This window comes from Sarcophilus harrisii, chromosome 2 (genome assembly GCF_902635505.1).
Source record: "Sarcophilus harrisii chromosome 2, mSarHar1.11, whole genome shotgun sequence".
Taxonomy (NCBI): domain Eukaryota; kingdom Metazoa; phylum Chordata; class Mammalia; order Dasyuromorphia; family Dasyuridae; genus Sarcophilus; species Sarcophilus harrisii.
The window spans coordinates 464259682-464280195 of record NC_045427.1 but is presented as its reverse complement, the minus strand read 5'-3'; the positions used below and the strand labels follow the sequence as shown (position 1 = coordinate 464280195).

Genomic DNA, 20514 nt, shown 5'->3' with positions numbered 1-20514 from the left:
AAAGTCTTACAGATTTCTCTGAAACTCTTTTATCATTTCTTTTTATATATATATATTTTTAATTTAATAGCCTTTTATTTACAGGTTATATGTATGGGTAACTTTACAGCATTGAGAATTACCAAACCTCTTGTTACAATTTTTTCCCTCTTTCCCCCACTTCCTCCCCCAGATGGCAAGATGACCAGTAGATGTAAAATATATTAAAATATAAATTAGATACACAATAAGTAAACATGACCAAACCGTTATTTTGCTGTACAAAAAGAATCAGACTCTGAAATATTGTACAGTTAGGTGAAGGAAATCAAAAATGCAGGTGGGCAAAAATATGGGGATTGGGAATTCAATGTAATGGTTCTTATTCATCTCCCAGAGTTCTTTCGCTGGGTGTAGCTGGTTCAGTTCATTACTGCTCCATTGGAAATGATTTGGTTGTCTTTTATCATTTCTTATGGAACAGTAGTATTCTATCACATTTGCCTTTATCTCCATTTCCAGAAAGGGCCTTGGACTCCCTCCCATGTACCAACAAAAATCTTAATATAAGGACCAGAAAACCTCGTATGCATAATTCTCAAATGCTTTGAAAAAGCCTCATACAGTAGATTCAGCACATTTCTTAGTTACAAAGTCCCAATCTTTGGAGAGGGCCCAGAACTACTTTTAGGTGGTAGGTCTAGAAATCGCTCTCCAAAAAAAATTATACATATTAAACTTCAGTTTAATTACTATCCTAATTTACTGTTCTTTTTTCCTCTCTTTAAAAATTCTGAACTTGAAACACTAAAAAAAAAAAAAAAAAAAAAAAAAAAAAAAAAAAAAAAAAAAACTTCACAGCCTAATACAAAGAATATTTTTTTTGAAACTGAATTTAATACCACTTGTATAGGGAGAGGGGATATGTAGTTCTATTATTTCAATATGATCTTGACTACTTTCTGTGCATTAAAAAAAGTTCCAAATTCAAATTTCGTTACCTTCAGTGGCTTGCAATGGGGTGGGGTGGGAGAGCACCTCTTCCGTTTTCTTAAGGCATTGGAAATAGGTTTAGAAAAATCAGGCTTTGGCTGTTAATCATCATACCTCATTTTATAGTTGCATATCTGATGCCAGTTTTTAATGCAGATGTTTCTCTTTCTACTGGCCCATATCATTTAAGGAAGCAGTGCATCTGCTAATTTGTTTGATCTATTATTGTAGGCATGTTATAGTGTTTATTTTGGATATATGATGTTTATATATTAACATATATGTATGTATATATGTATGAAAAATAATGGAATAATGTGGAATAACTTTTAAAAAATACTCAAATTAATACAATATTGCAAATGAGTTATAATAGCCAAGTATGATGATGGCTAATTAGAAACATTTACTAGCTTTCTTACTCCTTTACGTAACTCATCTTTTTTTTTTGCAACATTTTGATTTGACTATTTTTAAAGAAAAAGTTGATGCATGAGGTATTATGAACAGAACAATAAAAAGATATTTGTTTTAAAGAGCAGAGCAGTTTTCATATATGAAATTGCTTGAAGTTATTCAATGGCTCTTTTTGGAGGCATTTGCCAGAATAATGGAAAGAACCTTTGGCCCAAGAATCGGAGAGAAGACTTAAACATCATTCACAGCTACTTTTGTATGGTCTTGGACAAGTTACAAGTCCCTAGACCTGATTTGTAAAATGAAGAGATTGAACTAATGGCTTCTGAGAAAATTTGCTTGCATTTTATTTCTTCATCATTTTTTTCCCTGATTTTTTGTATAGCAAGATAATTGTATAAATGTGTGCATAAAACAAAAAAAGAAATTGCTTTTCTCTTGGCCTCAGATTTCTTATCCATAAAATGGGAGAATTGGTTTAGATAGCATTTTAGATACTTGTGCAATTTGGAGTGGAAATAATTTTAAATGTCAAATAATGAAAATATTGGAATGTACTGTAAAATTTTATTGATTATTTATCTTTCTGGTTGTATTAAGATTGATCCTAACATTAATCTGTTTCATTCAACATATATGCACCAATATTTAAAGGAGATATGGGAGTTGTGAGGTGGAGAATTCTTAGAACTTCCAAGATATGGTTGAAATTTGATTATTTAGCATTTTTAAAGTGGATAATCAAGAACTGACTATGCCGGGTTCATTTTTTTTTTTTTGATCTTCGATATATGTTAATGCGATGTTAGTCATTAGAGTGCTTTTTATCTTTTTTCACAATTAAATCCATTGAAAGAGTTTTGTTATTACAGAAAGGATGCCTTATTTCATTCACAAGGGTGGGAATTCCTTCTACTAATGCAGATTGACTTATTTACTAATTTTATTGATGTTGCTTTAAAATGAATAAGCATGAAGTTAATTTGGATTTGGAGTTTAGATCTCTAGGGCTCTGTGTCTTCTCTTCTGTCCCCACCTTTCACTAAAACAACAGCCAGGGGCAGCTTGATACAGCACCAGCCCTGTAGTCAGGAGGGACCTGAGTTCTAATGCCACGTCAGACACTCAACACTTAGACACTTAACACGTCCTAGCTGTGTGACCCTGGGCAAGTCACTTAACCCCAGTTGCCTCTGCAAAAAAAACAAAAAAACCCCCAAAAACATGAAATTTGAGAGTTGTAGAGAACCTAAAGATCAGCTAATTCAAATTCCATTTTTTAACAGATGAGTTAGCTAGATGGCACAGTGTTGGGCTTAGCATTAGGATGAGATTCACCTTCTTCAGTTCAAATCCAGCCTCAGACATTGTAGTAGCTTTGTGATTCTGAGCAAGTCTTTTTCAGTTTCTTCATCTGTCAAATCAGCTGGAGAAGGAAAGGACAAACCACTCCATTTTTTTTGTTTTTTGTTTTGCCAAGAAAACTAACTCCAAATGAGGTCATGGAGAGTTGGACACCATTGAAAACAATTGAACAACATAATTTTACAGATGAGAACACTGAGGCAAATGATTTAATTTCCATAATAACTAGAATGTATAGATTTTTTTAAGGTTGAAAAAGTGTTTTTTACAAGTATTTCATTTTGTCCTCAGAACTGTGAAGGGTAGATGTCATTATTATCATTAAGTGACTTATTACCCAGTCACATAGCAAGTGTTGGATTTAAACTCAAGGCCTTCTGATTCGAAGTCCAGTGCTCTTTCTTATCCACTCACACTGCCAGGTGCATAACAGAGCTCCAATTTGAACCAATGAATTGTAAATTAAGAGCACTACTACACCACAGAGTCCTCATTCTAGTTTAGCCCTCCATCTACCCCTAATCATTTTCACCTGTCTCAAGTTTTCCTCTGCAAACATGGTAATACTTAAAATTTCTGCCCTAATTTATTGTCTTTAGTAACTAAAAATTTCTAGTAACTAAAAAACTAAACCAGAAAATAGTGAATATGAATTTGAACCAGCAGTTTAATACTTCAACAAGTTAATACAGGAACAAGTTTTTTCTTTGAATATGTTTGTCCTTTCTAATCATATTTACTCCAAGAGATGAACTTTTAGTAAAGTTTATATTTTTGGTACAAGATGCTGATTAATCCAGGACAGACAGCATTGTGTCAAATAAGTGAAGTTAAAATCAGAGAGGCAAACTGCTAACGATCTAAATTCGTTAAGGTTGCCCTGTTTTGACCTAAACTCCTCTCCATTGAACCTGCATATTGCTCTTGTGAGTTGTTGGTGTAGCCTTGCTATTAGGGCGGGCCAGATTTTCTGTACCGCCTGTACCTGGTTTGGCCTGTTTTTAGTCCGGACTAGCCAGCGTCTCTGGCTGGTAGGCTTCCTTCCACTTGCTGTTGATTTGCTTGGGTGGAGACCGAGCCTAGGGAAGAGCGACTTGCCTGGCACCTCCCATTCCTCACGTGATACTGCAGGCCTAGGTAGTGGGCAGCTGTGTATCTAGCACACGCCCTTGTTTCTTTCTTTCTTCTCGATTGGTTGTGAAACTTGGTTGGGAGGAGCTTCCAGCCAAGCTGGCAGTCGCCCTTGCTTTTCCTTGATTGCTAAAGGCAGTTACCGCGGCGAGAGACCGATCTAGTATCTAGTAGATAGCTTTCTTTCTTTTTTTTTCTCCCCCTCTTTTTCTTTTTCAATTGATGATGGAGTAGGAATCCTCACAAAAATCTTTTTCGAGGTGTTTTATATGACAAAGCTAAGGGAAGAGGAAAGAAACTTAGAAGCCAAAGATGTCAGTGCTCGGAGAGGCAGTACTGGAAGCTTTCAGTCTGCATTGTGTAGGAGACTTTTGCAAATTCCAGTAAGCGCCAACTCGATTCAAGTCTTTTGAGAGGAAAGTCGCCACTTCTCTGTTTGTACAGCAGGTGTCCTCTTTTGGGAGATGAAATTCATGAAGAATGGCGAATACCCCTCATCTCTTGGGAACCTGATTCTTTCCGGGGATTGACTCTTCCATGTCTGGTTCCTGGAGGTGGCCAAGAGGTGCCTCTGTTATGAGTTATTTCCCTTTTTGCGGGGAGAAGGGGGTGAACTCTTTGGCTTCTCATGACGGGGAAACCTACTCTTCACTTTTTGTATTCGTGGAAGAGAGTTTTGCTTACATGTTTACCAGCGTCTAGGACAAGAAAGAGAAAAGGTATTCAACTTTTGGATTGTTTTTATTATTTTTTTTTTTTTAAGGGATGGGCTTTCTTCCCCCCCTCCCCATCTCCGTTTTCAAAGTGTTAAAAAAAAAAAACAACTATTGAACTGTTTTAGAATCAACGGACTTTTTAAATGACTACTTTAGCAGTTTTATTTAAAGTTTAGAAATAGAATTTTTTAGACTTTCCTTCTGTGGTATAATGGAAAGAATATTGGAAAAGGAGTCAGAATAACCATCTTCATTACTTCAAGTACTAATAACACTTAATCTAGCTCTATATGTGTGACATGTAATGAATTACACGCTGCTTCACAGTTTCCCCAGTTATATTTATCACCTCAGTGAAATGAAGAGTTCCTCATTAACTGGAGTCTAAGATTTCTGTTATTAAAAGTGCCAATCTGTTTTGTGCTTAGGTGTTTTATTGCCCATCTTTTTTGAGGCACTTCATCCTAGTTTGCCCCTCTTACGACTGTGGTAAAATATATCCGACTGCTGATGGTTTTGTATGTATGTTAACTTTGTTCTTTAGATTAGCTGAGACTTGAATATCTTTCCAGTATGTTCCAAGAAAATATTGTGCTATGTTTTCATTTTATCATCAGAATTAGAATCATGCATCGTCATCTTTTAAAAAATTCATGGAAAATAAGTTTGGTAAAAAGATAATTGAAGTTGTAGGTTCTGATCTTGTAATAAATAATTTTTTTCCTCATAAAAATTCAGTTAACTTTTTTTCATATGCTGTCCCATGTGAAATTTGTGAAACATTGAGGTTAAGAAGGTAATATAATAGAACCTGTGTCTGACCAGGCATTTATACTAAATATAAATTAACTACTTTTTGAGACTGGAAACAAAGTTATATTTAGTTATTTATAGGGCAGATGACGAATTGATATAGTGCCTAAAAACCACTTTTCATTTTGTCACTATTCACCTAAGCACTTCTTAAGGATAGGTACTAATGGATGAGCAAATGATTTTTATAGGCTAGGTGGTATAATGTTAACTCTTTTGTATGACTTCTGACAAGATTGCTGTATACAGTTAATGAAGAGACACAAACCTTACACAACAGAAAGTGACAGTCATTGTAGACATAAACTTTTTTGTCACTGGCACTTGCAACAAAACTAAATTCCAGTTATAATGGGTTTTTGACATTTGTTAGTTTTATGTGATGTTGAACCAAAATATAGCTCACTTTATATAGTAACAAACTTCTGTTTTACTTAGTTGTGTTTTTTCTTCTCTCTATTTCAACTTTGGAAAATTATTTGTGCACAATTGGCTAGAGATCTACACTATAATATCAGAAGATTGGTGTGATAAGTTAAGAAGACATTACTACTGTTCTGTCATATTGCAGTGGGGCATTGGGTTTTTGGCTGATAGAATAAGAGGCTTCTTTATATTATAGTTTATGGCCTCTTGGCTCCACTCTCCATTAATGTCAGTCTCCTTTTTTGGGGGAAGAGGAGGGAGAAGAGAAGGGGGAAAGGGAGGGAGGGAGAGGGGGAGGGAATATTGTATTCTCCCCAGGGTGGGAGAGAGAGGCAGCGGAGGCAGGGGCTAGAAGGAAGAGAGAGAGGGAGAGGGAGGAGAGGGGAAGGGGCATTCACCTCAGAGCCTATCGATAAGTCTCTGACCCTTCTTTCTCCTTTTTCCCCTATTCTCCCTTTGCTTTCATTTCTTTTTATTGTCCAAAACATGAAATGAAGACTTTAAAAAAAAAAAAAGCCCTGTTTAGCTGTAATTTCATGTTATATATATGCCTTCCTCTTAAAAATGAAATGAGTTAAATTAAGAAAAAAATTAAAAGCTAAACCAGTATTAAACCATTTTTTTTTCTTCTGTTGATCATTGGCCTACAATTCAACCTTAATCATCTATTATGTGCACAGCCATTCAAGAAATAAGGTTCCCATCCGTGTGTGTGCGCGCGTGTAAGAGACAGGCAAACAGATACACAGAAACAGGTGTAATTCACAGAATGAGGATGTTTTCCTCACATCAAACGAGGGCTCGTTAAGTATAATTCTTAGGAGCATTTTGTGATCACTTTTTGGCTACCTCCCAGTAATAACTCTGGCATTGTGTGTTACTGAGTCAGTTTGTAGTATGGGCATCATAGAGCTTCTAGCCACCAAAGGCTAGAGTGGACTTTCTCAAAGGAATATATAGTAGTGTTTGTTTCTCTGAAACAGTCTTTATTTCTTTACAATGTTAGACTTTTGGAGCTATTTTGATCTTTGACAATCTAATTGAAACTCTCTATAGATGACAAAATTGAAGACCAGACGTTTATATAGATAATGGCAATGTTTGAGATAAAAAATAGTCTCTTCGCTAATGTACCATACAACTTTTTTTGGGGGGGAGAGGACATTTAAATATGTAAACATTTTGTCTTGTAAGATGTATTTTTTTTTAATTATTTAAATTTTTTTTTTTTTAATTTTGAATTCTCTCGAATTCTTCCCACCTTTTCCCCACCTTCTGTAAAGGCCAGAAATTATATTGGTTATACATGTCAAATCATGCAAAACTTTTCCATATTAGCCATGTTGCAACAATAATACAAGAAAATTATGCTTCTGGGTGCATTCACATTCCCTTGGTTATCTCATGAAGTACATATAGCATTTTTTCATCATAAGTCATTTGGAATTGTCTTGAAATATTATATTGATCAGAATAGTTTTTAAGTCATTTACAATTGCTCATATAGTATTATTACTATCAAATACAATATTCTCCTGGTTCTCATTGCTTCACTTTGCATGAGTTCATATAAATCTTCCCAGATTTTTCAGAAGATACTTTCTTATAGCATAGTAATATTCCATCATAGTCATATACCACAATTCCTCAATTTTCAATTCTTTGCCACCACAAGGAGCTGCTAAAATTTTTTCATACGTATAAGTCCATTTCTTTTCCTTTTATTTCTTTGGGATATAGACCTTGTAGTGGTCTTGTAAGTTGTATTATCATTGGAACTTAAAACTTTTAAAGTTGTTCAGATATTTGCAATATACTCACCTCTGAGTGATTTTTTTTTTTTATAGCACACTGCATTTATTGGAATTATATTCAAGCCCCAGTTAAACACACACTTTCTCTTTTCTTTCTCTCTCATACAAACCACTTCAGCAAAACATTTTAAATGAAATACTACATTTAAATGGGTAGTCTTTGGTTTAGGAGTATAAAACATCTTAACACTAATTGGAAAACATAGCAACACTAATTGGCAGAGTGATAAAACTTTAAAATTTTTTAGTTACTTTAGAGTTTCTGATTTTCTGTGTACTATTTTTTTGATAGAAAAAATTTTAATGAAAAATAATTGTTTGTTTCTTAGAATTGGTTTTATTTCTTTGCAGTCAACTTGGGTTATTCCCAAACTTTAAGTTTTGTATTACAAAATATAGGATTTCTAGATATACAGAGAACTTGTTCATTTTAAAGGGGTAGGGGGGATCCATAGTAAATTCTTGTGTATGGTGACTTTTTTCTTCATTCTATTGCAGAAATGAGCCGCCAGACTGCTACAGCCCTCCCTACTGGTACTTCCAAGTGTACACCATCCCAGAGGGTGCCTGCATTGACTGGCACAACAGCATCGAACAATGACTTGGCTAGTCTATTTGAGTGTCCTGTCTGCTTTGACTATGTGTTACCCCCAATTCTTCAGTGTCAGAGCGGCCATCTTGTTTGTAGCAACTGTCGTCCAAAGCTCACATGTTGTCCAACTTGCCGAGGCCCGTTGGGTTCCATTCGCAACTTGGCTATGGAGAAAGTGGCCAATTCAGTACTATTTCCTTGTAAATATGCCTCTTCTGGATGTGAGATAACTTTGCCACACACAGAAAAAGCAGACCATGAAGAGCTGTGTGAGTTTAGGCCTTATTCATGTCCGTGTCCTGGTGCTTCCTGTAAATGGCAAGGCTCTTTGGATGCTGTAATGCCACATTTGATGCATCAGCATAAGTCAATTACTACACTACAGGGAGAAGATATAGTTTTTCTTGCTACAGACATTAATCTTCCTGGTGCTGTTGACTGGGTTATGATGCAGTCTTGTTTTGGCTTTCACTTCATGTTAGTCTTAGAGAAACAGGAAAAATATGATGGTCACCAGCAATTCTTCGCAATTGTACAGCTGATAGGAACACGTAAACAAGCAGAAAATTTTGCTTATCGACTTGAGCTAAATGGTCATAGACGGCGATTGACTTGGGAAGCTACTCCTCGATCTATTCATGAGGGAATTGCAACAGCTATTATGAATAGTGACTGTCTAGTTTTTGACACCAGCATTGCACAGCTTTTTGCAGAAAATGGCAATTTAGGCATCAATGTAACTATTTCCATGTGTTGAAATGGCAATCAAATGTTTTCAGGCCAGTGTTTAAAACCTTTGCATCATTTAATTTCACAGAAGATAGGGTAACCATCTTTGACTGCCAAATATAAACTCTTTTGGTAGATGGAAACTAGACATAATGAAGGTAAATAAAAGAAAAGGCTGTTAAATGCAGGAAGCAGTTGCATGTAATAACACTAATATATTTAAAAATAAGTCAACAGTAAACCACTGAAAATATATATACACCCAAAATGGGCATCTTTTGTATTAAGAAAGTTGATCCTACAAGAAATGTTGTAAAATAATTATAAACTTGTATTTGTAGATTGATTGTACTGTTGAAGAGAATACTGTTTTTTTGTGTTTTTTTATTTGACTGACAAGCCATGTTGAGCAGTTTCTGACTGCTGCTTTTTCCCCCCTTTGTAAGTCACTACATAGTATTGCTGCTGTTTGTGTATATTTTTTGTGTATTTGCTAATTTTTATTAACTTCTAGTTTTTCATTAAATTTGACTTTCTTTTCTGTAATTCAGGTTTTCTCACTTTTTTGTACCTTTTAAAAGTTAATTACAGGTGTCTTATCTTTTTTGATATGCATAATTGTTTATGGTAAAGTATATACATATGTATGTTTGAATTTTTTTTTTCCCCCACAGTAATCAGTTTGTTAGAAATATTGTTTTTAATTCAACTATTGTGAAGATCTGAACAGTAGAGAGAGCAATTAATTATATTGGAAGAATTGGTCAAAAGAATCTCCTAAAGCAGATGTAGATTAAAAAAAATTTTATTCATATCCTCAGATCAGTTTTGTTAGAGGGTTAGGGAAAAATTCTGATTAAAACAATGATAATGATCAGGCTTTTCTCTCTACCCTTTTACCCCCACTCCCAAAGAATTTAGAAAAAAAATCAGACATTTTGTTCAAAAATTGTTCTTGTATTATTAGTTTTGGAGAAAAAAAGGCATTGTCATACAGTATTTGTAACTAAAAGCAAATCATTTGTTTAAAAAGGCAGTCTGGGGGGAAAAAGATGTTTTTGGTCTTTTATAATTGTCATTAAAAATACCTGGCAAACTAAAAACTTGTGTGTTTTACTTTAGTGCAGTTTTTTAGTGTTATTGCATCCCCAAAGTTAACTTTCTCCTTTTTTTAGTTTTTCTTTTTGAAGTAGCATAGTTATTGTAATGCACAATAAGAGTGCAGTTTTTTTTTTTTTTTTTATCATGTAGTTAACTCAGTTACTTAGAAACCTATCAGCCAGATTTCTTTCTTATTCTCCCTGCAGCTGCCTATTTTTGCTTAAATCAACTTCTTCCTGGTAATTCCACTGGGATGATTAAGGGAAAAGAGCACTTTCCTCTGGTATCCCATTAATAATGCATCACTATAGTTAGTTAGAAATTGATGCTATCAATGACTGAAGTAAACTGAAAGATCCTGAAGTTCCTTCAGAATCAGAAAATAATGATCATTGGAGTTTGTCATTTTGTTCTTTGAACATTAGTAATTTATAATGTACATATAGTACATAGTGTATATATACATATACATATATATATATATACACACACTATGTATTATATGTACATTATAAATATATATGTTCTCTATACACATACACACACACACACACACACAGAGTATTAACTAGAAGACCTATTCCCAGTCAGACTGAGTAGCACAATTTTGTTACTTTGTTAAATTGAACATCCCCCTTTCTCTTCCTCCCCAAGTTGCTTAGCAGAAACTGAATAAAGTGAAGTGTTTTGGTTTATTTTGTGCTGGTAGAGCAAATAAGGTTCATAGCTAGATTGCTTAGAAGTGTGATGGCTGTTTTGCTCTGAGATAATAAAGAAGGTGGGTGCATATTTAACAAATTTGTTGGCTTAATTTGATGTTACTGGACTGTGAAAGTCATTCATTTAAATTTTATTATGCATGCACCAAGTGGGGAAGTCTAGGCTACTGATATCATTTGTATAGGGAGATCTCCATAAGGAAATGCCCATCAATGAAGATCACCAACTTCTCTACTACTTTTGTTAGTTGGTCTGTGGCACTATCCCCGGGTTATATAACCAGAGGTTAAGACTTGAACTTAGTTATTTCTGATTACAAGGCTTGTTCTTCAACTATTTATTATTATGCTAAACTTACATGTTGCCTCCAAACTTATATATTGTACAAAAATTCAAATTTAGTCAAATAACTTAATAACTGGCCTATAAACTATAGATCTTGAAATTTATCATGCTAATATTGTATCCTTAATATTTCTTTCCCTCACTGATTTTAAATATACAATCTGGCTGGTACCAGGATAGGAGGAAAAAAAAATCACATCTCTCTCTCTTTTTTTTTTTTTTTTTGGCTGTTAACAAATCTTTGTTCATTATCAGTTATCCCAATATAATTTGCCCCAATATTAATGAATCACTATAAAATGTAGTTTACTATGGTCACAAAGTATTTTCATATCCACACTCTCATTGGATTAGTGGCCTATCCTTTGTGATAGAGTAGGGATTATAGCCATTTAAAAGATGTGCATATAGTCAGAAGATAAGGGTATTTGCTCAAAATGCCAGCAATAAATGGTACTTGGGACTTGAACCAATTTTTTTTTTTTTTTTTTTTTTTTTTTTTTTTTTTTTTTTGCCTAAGTGTTATATTGTTCCATGGTACTGTTGACATAGTCCAGTATTTAGGTTTAGGAATCCCGTTTTGTATCTCTCTATCAAGTGATACTGTTTTTTTTAAAAAAAGCCCATATTCTGTGATCTTGAAATAGTAATCGAGATCTCTGGTACTTAACTCATTGCACTTATGTGTCTTAGTTTGTGTATAAATTACTTTTTATGGTTTTATTCAATTTCCATAGTGGGTTGGTGGACAGATAAAAATTATGATTAGGAAATCTCTTGTTGTCAGTAATGTATTTGCTTGAAGACTAAATTGTTCATTTCAACTATTTACTGCAACATTTATGTTGAATATACTTATATACTCCCAACACCCACAATTTTTTACCCCAAGAATACATAGCTAACTAAATAACTTGCTACATTTGCAGTTGTTTAATTATGCCTTTGTTTTAAGCAAGTTAATGGACTATAGTAAATTGTTTCTATTTCTGTTGCTTCCCTTATTTTCAGTGAGTCCTGTGCTGGTGAAAATTAGCTTGACAGCAGTGAGGAAATAGATTCTGGTAGATCACCACAAAGGAAGTGACACAGTGGGCAGCATCAATGCCAGCTTTCTCCTCACATGGATTTCTTTGGATAAAGTACTTCTAGGGGTAAGAGAAGAATCTGTTGACTCCGACCTGTATAATGACTTTATCCTGCTAAAAGAAATGGGATGAAGACCACCAATTTGAGGAACTAAAATAAATGACAGCAGCAACTTTATTGCCCTATAGACAAATTTTTAACAACTAAGTTAAATTATTTTTTTCATCTTGAGAGTGTTTTCTTCTTTTGCTTTTTTGTGAAAGAAAGATTCTTTTGATTCTAATATAAACTTAACAGGCTTTATTTTAATGTGCTAAAATCTCATTTCTGTTCAGGATGAAATCTTGACCAGTGTTTAATATTTGGTTATGAAATTCTGGCTTTAAGTCAGAGATGTTGCCATAATCTCTGAATTGAATAAAAGGGAAGTAATTTAACAACATAACTAACATAGCAGTGAAAAAAGAGCATGAGTTTGGCAGGACTGTTTAGTACTTTTTTTGGATTCCTCAGTGTAATTTTAGTCTGGATTTTTATTATAGTCAGTCTATTTACCTAAAGGGGTGGAAAATCTTTTTTTCTGCCAGAGAACATTTGGATATTTAAAAGGATTAAGTAAAAGGTGAGTTGGTGGGTATCTGAACATTTTTATGTTAATGAATTTGTAAAATTATGTGTGTACATAGACATACACATACACATACATAGACATGTATATGTATGCAGGTGTATTCTTTTTCTTTCTGGGCCATATAATCTTATGGTAAATCATTTGCCTTCAGTTTTGTACCTGCTTTGGCAAATGAATTAAATCCAGGTTTTCATGGTGAGCTGTGTATCTACATCAGTGATCTCAAATTCATATAGAGACAAATGTCATTTAACTGTATATAAGGCTCTTGTAGATTGCAAGAATCTATATTTTGTTGGATTATTTATTTTGTTAAATATTTCCCAACTATATTTTAATCTAGTTTGAACCACACTCAGAAGTGTTGTGGGCCCTGTGTAGTTGGCCATGTATTTGACACTCCTCTACTATACCATGTTGCTTCTAAAAGTAGCAACAATGTAGGAATACCTCTTTTAAAAAGAGCATGTACTAATAATGTTAAACGTTATATACTCAAAATAGTAAATTGAAATTATTTAGCTTCTTGCTAGATCTGTGGGACTGGAGCCATAAAATATGGATCTTAATAGAAGGAACATAAGCATTGGTATTAGAATTGGGTTCCCCCAATTAATTTGATTTTTCTTTCATCAAATATTCCTTCCTCACTTTGGGGGGGAGACAGAAAGCTAACAATGGGGAAGAACACTTGGAACCAATGTGTAGTCAAGCACAACAAACTATGCCACATTCTGTACCTTGGGTTCATCTGTTAGGTGGTGGGTAACATGTTTTATCATCAGAATTCTGGAAAATCATAGTTGATCAGAATTTGTTGATTTTTAGTTTTTACCATGTTACATAAATATTTCTATCTGCTTACTTCACTTAATAAGAACCTAAATTTCTTATGACAGTAGTATTCCAATATATTTATGTATCATGGATTGTTTGGCTATTCAGAGAACTGAATGAGTGAACAATCACAAAGTAACAATCCTTATGTTAAATCTTGTTAAATTCTGGTGATGTTTCAGTTTTATGTTGATGAAACAGTTGTCAGTAATGATACTTTTTATGGGATTATTTAAACAGTTAAGAGACTAACTTTTGAAATCCCATAAATGCTAGAATTGCTTAAAAGACAAACTAAGCTTCTAGGATCATCAGATTGAATAGCATTAGTGAATCTCCTTTTGGGATAAGTAAATTCTAATGGACAATTGATTTGTAATCTGAAAATGCTCAAAATATGTAAGTTTAGAAACAAACCGTTAACATCATGAAAATGGAATGTTCCATATACATGCATTTTCTAGATAATTAAAGAACTTATATAATTTTATTGAAGTGCTAATAAATTCTACATAAAATCTATTTTTGAGTAAACTTTTTGTTTCTTTTCAATAAATTTTTGGATTGTTCGTGTTTACCAGTGTTTTTATAACTAAACTTTTTCTGTATTTTTATAAAAGATTAGGGGTCTGTATAAACTAAGAAAGGTATTAAAAACATGCTTGCTTGTAGTTTGTTATATTTATTCTTAACCTAAAGATTTAATTGATGATATTTATTGAGATTTGTTTATTCATTAATTACCAATTTGGCCAAAAAAAAGTACAATATATATAGTTCCTTGAGCTTTAGGCATATTTTTGTTCTTAAGTTGATTAGATTGTCCTGACATTTTTTTTTAAGGGGCTCTTAATGACACCAGGTTGGCAAATTGTTGGCATTGAAAAGCAATTGGCACATTAATTTGCTAAGTAACTTGATGCTAGCTGTTAGGAGAACTGTAGTCATTCTCAGAGAGAGGGCCAGAGTCAGAAAAATTTGGATTCAAATGAGACCTCAGACATTAGCACTCACTGATAGTGGAAAAAACAGGAGTAGCAAGATGGCCTCGTGGAGAGAGTACCAATACTGGAGTCAGGACTTGAGTTCAAATCTATACTCAGATGCTCAGATAACTCAATTGTATGATCCTGGGCAAGTCACTTAACCCCAGTTGCCTGGGAAAAACAATAAAAACCCACAGACAGACAGTTGAAGTAACTGAGAGAATTTAAAGTGGGAGTAATAATGGTTCTTATCAGGGGTTGGTATAAGGATCAAATGAGATATTTTTAAAGTGCAAAATGACTGGCACTTAAAAGATACTTAATTTTTATCATGGTACTACTATAGTGGAAATTAGAGCTGAATAGTTTTATTTTGCACATGAGGAACCTGAGATTATGAAAGACTAAGACTTTAACTAAGATTACACTGAGCAATATGGCCCCAGTTATTGTTTGAGGTGATTATTCTCTGGGGCTTGGATGATCATAGGTTGTATATCATTGCTTGAGTAGGAAACACCTAAGAATTAATCTGTAGTCCTCAAATGATTGTTGATTTCCTCCTTCTACCCTCCCCTTCAATCCTTAAACATTACCATAGTTTTTTCTCATTTGGCATGAAGAACTTGTCAGTATTGCCTTTTCATGGAAATGTTCATCTACAAAGTACAGAGCAAATACAGCAAGCACAGTGAGAGATTATGGAAAATATTTTTAATTTAGGTTCAGGAATGTGCTAATTAAATTTGATTTCATTTTTTCCTTGTAAGTCACAGGAACTTTGAATTTGGGTCTTCATGCTTGAAGAATTGACCACACTGATCTTTGCACAGTGCTAAAGGATGACAGTATCCTTGTCAGATACAATCTGATTATTTTCTCGTGATGTTTTTTGTTTTCAAAAGTCCCAAAGGCTTATTATTAGCAAGAATATATAAATACTTGATAGGGATAAAACTACATGTTAAGGTCAGTGTAAACCACATTCCTTTTATTGTCTTTTTGTTATGGGTGAGACTGGGCTAAGGTAATACCATGGCAGTATAGTTAGTAAAGTTTAGGCATTTAATTTGTAGAATGTAAATTAAACTGATAGTGGGTTGCTGAGTGTTCTCATAAGGGGTGAATAATCTTAAAGAGGGAAGAATATATAGTAGATTTTTCATTGTTGCTGTAGTATATATGCACACCGCTGTTGCATGATCTTTTACTTTGCTTGTAACAATTAAGTACCAAGAGGATCATCTTCACAACTAGAGTTAAAGAATTTGTGCTTTTAAATTTGCAGGACAAAATATCAATCAGCAAGTATTTAAGTGTCTACAATGTGTCAGCATGGCTAAAAGAAACTAAAGCAGGACATCCTGAAGAGGAGTCATAAGGTCAAGCCATAATTTCTTATAGCTACTCTGCCCCAAGAGCTTCCAGCAGTTTGCTCCAATAATGACTGGGGGAAAAGAAGCTCAAGATAAATCCAGACTATAAAAAAAGTACCAAAATACCTACAAGCAAAGCCTTGAAGAAAAAGTTGCCTCAACATCAGTTAGAATTCCGAGAAGAAAATGATGTAAGAATTAAAAAATGCTATTATACGTGAAATGAGAGTGATAGAATTGGGGGTTGGGGGAGAGGGAAAGGCTTGAAAAAAATTAATATCTTTGCGCAAGAAATATGAAACCTGTCCCAAGTAACAGACTGAAAATTAGAATGGACTAAATAAAAGTTAAAATTCAGTGAGAAAACAAATCAAATTTAAAAATTCAAGAAAATGTAACATCAAAAAGGGAAAATGGGTCAGAGAAAATAGTATAAAAGTCATTGGTCTCTTTGGAATCCCATGACCAAAAAGAGAGAGACTAAATCACATGTATTTCAAAAAATATATATAAAAGAAAATTTGCCTTAGTTAACTGTTAAACTAGAAGGCAAGGTGAAAATAGAAAGAATCCACTGATTACCTCCTGAAACTCTAAAATAAAGATTAAGGCAAAAAATCCAGAGCTTCTGAGTAAAAGAAAAGGAATGCTGCAAGGTTAACTACTCACATACTAGTTAAGATCCTGTAAGATATAGCAGGCATTAAAGTTCTTAAAGAGTGAAGAATACAGAATGTGATATTCCAGAAGGCAAAGGCTTATTAGAGTTTATCAATAAAACAGTATAATTTTGTAGGGGAAAAAGATCCTTGGTGAAACAGACATCAAATACTAGAGAATTGAAATACAAACATGAGTAAAAGAAAGCATAAAAAGGTTTACTTACAAGTGAGTGATTGGAAAAAGACAATGGGGGAAGGGAGGGTGATACAAACTTCTAACAACTTACTGCCAGCTGGGTTCAGAAAGTTAAAAAAGAAGGCGGTCCTGAGAATGGTCTATTCATTTATTTGATCTTAAAAGGAAAAAGGGAGAGGGGAGATAAAGAAAAAGGAATTGGATAGGTATATTTAATTTACATTACAAATCTGCCACCAGTGCACTGGGAACAAATGTCACTTGAACACTGTTTCAAATTGATCAAGAATGAAGTGACTGACCACAACATACATTATACCAACAATACTGTTTAAAAAAAAAAAAAAAAAAAAACTGAGAAAATTTTAAAAGATTTAAACTCCTGTCAACATATTGATACTCAGTGATGTGGAATGTTTCTCTCTTACTGATAGAGAGGGGATCAACTAGAGAGTGAAATACATTTTAGGATAAAAAGTGTAAATACATCTGTGGCTGTGCTCCTCTTCCCCTCTACATCTCCCTCCCTATCCACACAGACCTTCCAGGAAGGGAGAAGGAGACACTTAAATGGGAAAAAAAAAAAAGGTTTAAAAAATGGCTTAAAAAAAAAAGATCCTACCTATAAGGTATGTAGATTGGGAATGGAAGGAGGGAGGAGGAAGGGGGGAGGGGAGAGGATAAGGGAGGGATTTGGGGGAAGTGGGAGGGGTCTGGCTAGTGGAATAGAAGTAATGTAGAAAATTTTAGCATAGATAGGAAACTAGAGAAACAACTGAACGGAAGTAGATTTATTAGGAAAAAAATGTAGGGATAGTAATCATTGATCTCAAAGTCAAAAGTCAAAAAAGATAATGTGTCAGCCATATTAATAGTTTTTTAGACTATTCACACAGATATATAAGGTTCAAATAATGCAGGGGTATAGGAAATCAGGCTTTAGAAAAATATGGAAAAATTTGGACCTAAGGAGGTTGATAGCACTTTCAGGGAAACGGGACAAATAAGCATAGTTATAACTTTACATAGATGTATACGTGTATTATACACATCTTTAGATGTGTATCTATGTATACATTGATATCTATGCTTAACTAGCCTGCTTGGGGGAAGAGAAGGAGATAAACTGCAGAGCAGAGAAGAAAAGAAAACCTACAAGAAAACAGAGTTCTGAATACAATGTGTTCTGTTATACATGCTATATATTTTGAAAACAAAAACCACAAATAAATTGATGGACCTCAAATTAAGAAACATTGTTCTGAAGGTTTTTGTTCAGGATGTCTAATGAAGTCACTCTTAGTGACTATTCTGATTCTTTTTGCTCTTGTAAGAGAGCTGCAAAGATGTACCTAGACTCGGGGGGGGGGGGTATTCTGGATAGCTCAAAAGACAGTATTTGTCCCCTTGGGGACCTACCATTCATGCTTTGCACTTCTTGACGTGTTTTTTGATCCTTGGTAATTAAATGCTGTTGAATCCTCTTGCACCTGGACCAGGAAGCTGCAGTTTAAGGTTGACCAATAGAAGACCTCCTTAGCTGCTATCAGGAAAATACTACTAAATAAGGTGTAGTTCGAGTGTCCTACTGTTTCTACACATTCACTTTCCAATTGAATCAAGCTGTTTAATTATACAGTAGGTCCCAGGGGGCTGGAAGGAGTGAGATGGTTTTACTTTTCATTTACTTAGTCAGCAACCAACCTGTCTTCCCTTTCCTGCCCTCAGGGTACTTTCTTTGGTCTGTCAGTTTTCTTCTCAAGTACCAATGGAGAGATGTCTCTTTACCACTTGTAAGGCCTGTAATGAAACTATTTTTAAATCTATTACAGTTGTGTAGAGATGGACTTAACTAGATTTACTATTAAGTAATATTTTTTCTCTCCTTGGATGGAAGATAGAAAAGCTGAGTAGCTATTAGTAATAGTAAGAGTAAAGAAATAGTATAATCAAATATTTGAGTTTAAATGAAAGGTATCAAATTATACTTTATCTTTTAAAAATAGTTTTAATTGCATAGTTTTATAACATGGAGTTCTTGTCAATTGTATTTCAATAAAATTGTTTATTTGGGGGAGGATGTTATTTATTTTTTAAGGTAGTTGTTTTAAAAGTGATTTACCCAGAGTCACACAGCTAGTGAATGTAATTGAAAGTCCAAGGCTGCTTTTGAACTCAAGCCCTCCTGACTCCAGGGCTAGTGCTCTATCCACTGCACCATCTAGCTGCCCTATATTTTTTATTCTCAAAGATAGCGAGGAGTAGAAAGATATTCTAACACCTCTTCCAATAATCATGCCTAAAGCGGAAGCCAGCTATTCAGACCAAATGTTCACCAGCCCTACTTATCTTCATACTGGATAAAGTCCATGAGGGTAGAAAATTATAGCCTGAAGGGCACATTTTAAAGGGCTGAATTTAGAAATTTAATTAAAAGATAATTTTTTAAAAAAAAGCAATCTTAAAAAGTGATGAATCAAGTCTTTGGAAAAAAATATATATGCATTTTAACATATTTAACATGTATGGGACTACCACCTGCCATCTAGGAGAAGGTGGAGGGGAGGAGGAGAAAAATTGAAACAAGTTTTTGCAAGGGTCAATGTTGAAAAATTGCCCGTGCATATGTTTCGTAAATAAAAAGCTATAATTAAAAAATGTTTAAAAAAAATATATATATATATATATATATGCCACACTTTAGAAGAATATAGCATACAAGATAATTAAACCAAATTGTTAAGTGAACCTTTTTAATGTGTAAGGAATGGGTCTTATTATTTAGGAATTATTAACTTTGGCCTTTTTTTGGGTATGCACTAAGAGATCCTGAATGAATCTCTCATGACTGGTTCACTGAAGCCTAGATGTGACAGACATTACCTGAATAAGGGGAAATGACTTAAACTTGTTTCATTGATCGAGGGAGTTCCATTCTACTGCTTGAGGCAACATCTGTACAACTTTAGAAAATTTACTATAACACTGGAAAGGAATTAAATGGGTTCTAAGGCCTAGATTGTGTCAGAAGTAGGATTAAAACCTAGGTCTTGCAGGGCTCTTGATAGCAGTTCTATGCTTAATTAAAAAAAAAAAAAAACACCTAAAATTGGAAGTAAAATCATTTATATTAATCTATATAATAGTTTGATAGATTAATATGAGTTTATTAAATAACCATCTGCTTACATATATTAGCCAATACAATCAAAATCTCATTAATTTGTTTTAATTAAATATGACGTACTGATTAGTAACCAGTCAATCAGCAAACAAGTAATATACCCTCAAAAAATGATTAGAAGGTTTAATTTTGGTACTTCATTCCTGTTTTTAAATTTCAAAAACTTGGAAGTTTGGATCAATTATCTGCTTAAAGTTTACTGTTTATGAGACCAAGCCTAGTTTTGATTGAAAAACCTCCATCAAAAGCTGCATTAAGAACTTCGTCTAGGCAGGTTGCTGTGATAAAGGTCAAATCCTGGCGAATGTTGCTTGGAATCTCTTCAAGATCTTTTTCATTTCTCTGTGGAATGATGATTCTTTTCAGTCCAGCTCTATGTGCTGCTAGAACTTTGTCTTTAATTCCACCCACC

General features: G+C 33.9%; 2 protein-coding genes and 1 long non-coding RNA gene across 4 annotated transcripts in view; 2 read left to right on the top strand and 1 right to left on the bottom strand.

The window, feature by feature from the left end:
* SIAH1 (siah E3 ubiquitin protein ligase 1) overlaps positions 1–10078 on the top strand; it is a 51176-nt gene extending 41098 nt beyond the window's left edge. The window contains 1 exon segment of the mRNA XM_031954442.1: positions 8153–10078. Within this exon segment, the coding sequence (XP_031810302.1) occupies positions 8153–9003 (851 nt within the window). The 3' untranslated portion in view covers positions 9004–10078.
* A 1923-nt stretch (positions 10079–12001) lies between these two features.
* On the top strand, positions 12002–17272 carry LOC111718529. The gene is made up of 2 exons (XR_002769062.2): positions 12002–12295; positions 15973–17272. It is a non-coding gene; the product is annotated as an uncharacterized LOC111718529 (long non-coding RNA).
* Positions 17273–20034: 2762 nt separating this feature from the next.
* The window catches only part of LONP2 (lon peptidase 2, peroxisomal), a 115616-nt gene continuing 115136 nt past the window's right edge, over positions 20035–20514 (bottom strand). For both annotated transcript variants that reach the window (XM_031954439.1, XM_031954441.1), the window contains exon 15: positions 20035–20513. In XM_031954439.1, the coding sequence (XP_031810299.1) occupies positions 20292–20513 (222 nt within the window). In that variant the 3' untranslated portion in view covers positions 20035–20291. The remainder of the gene's footprint in view (position 20514) is intronic.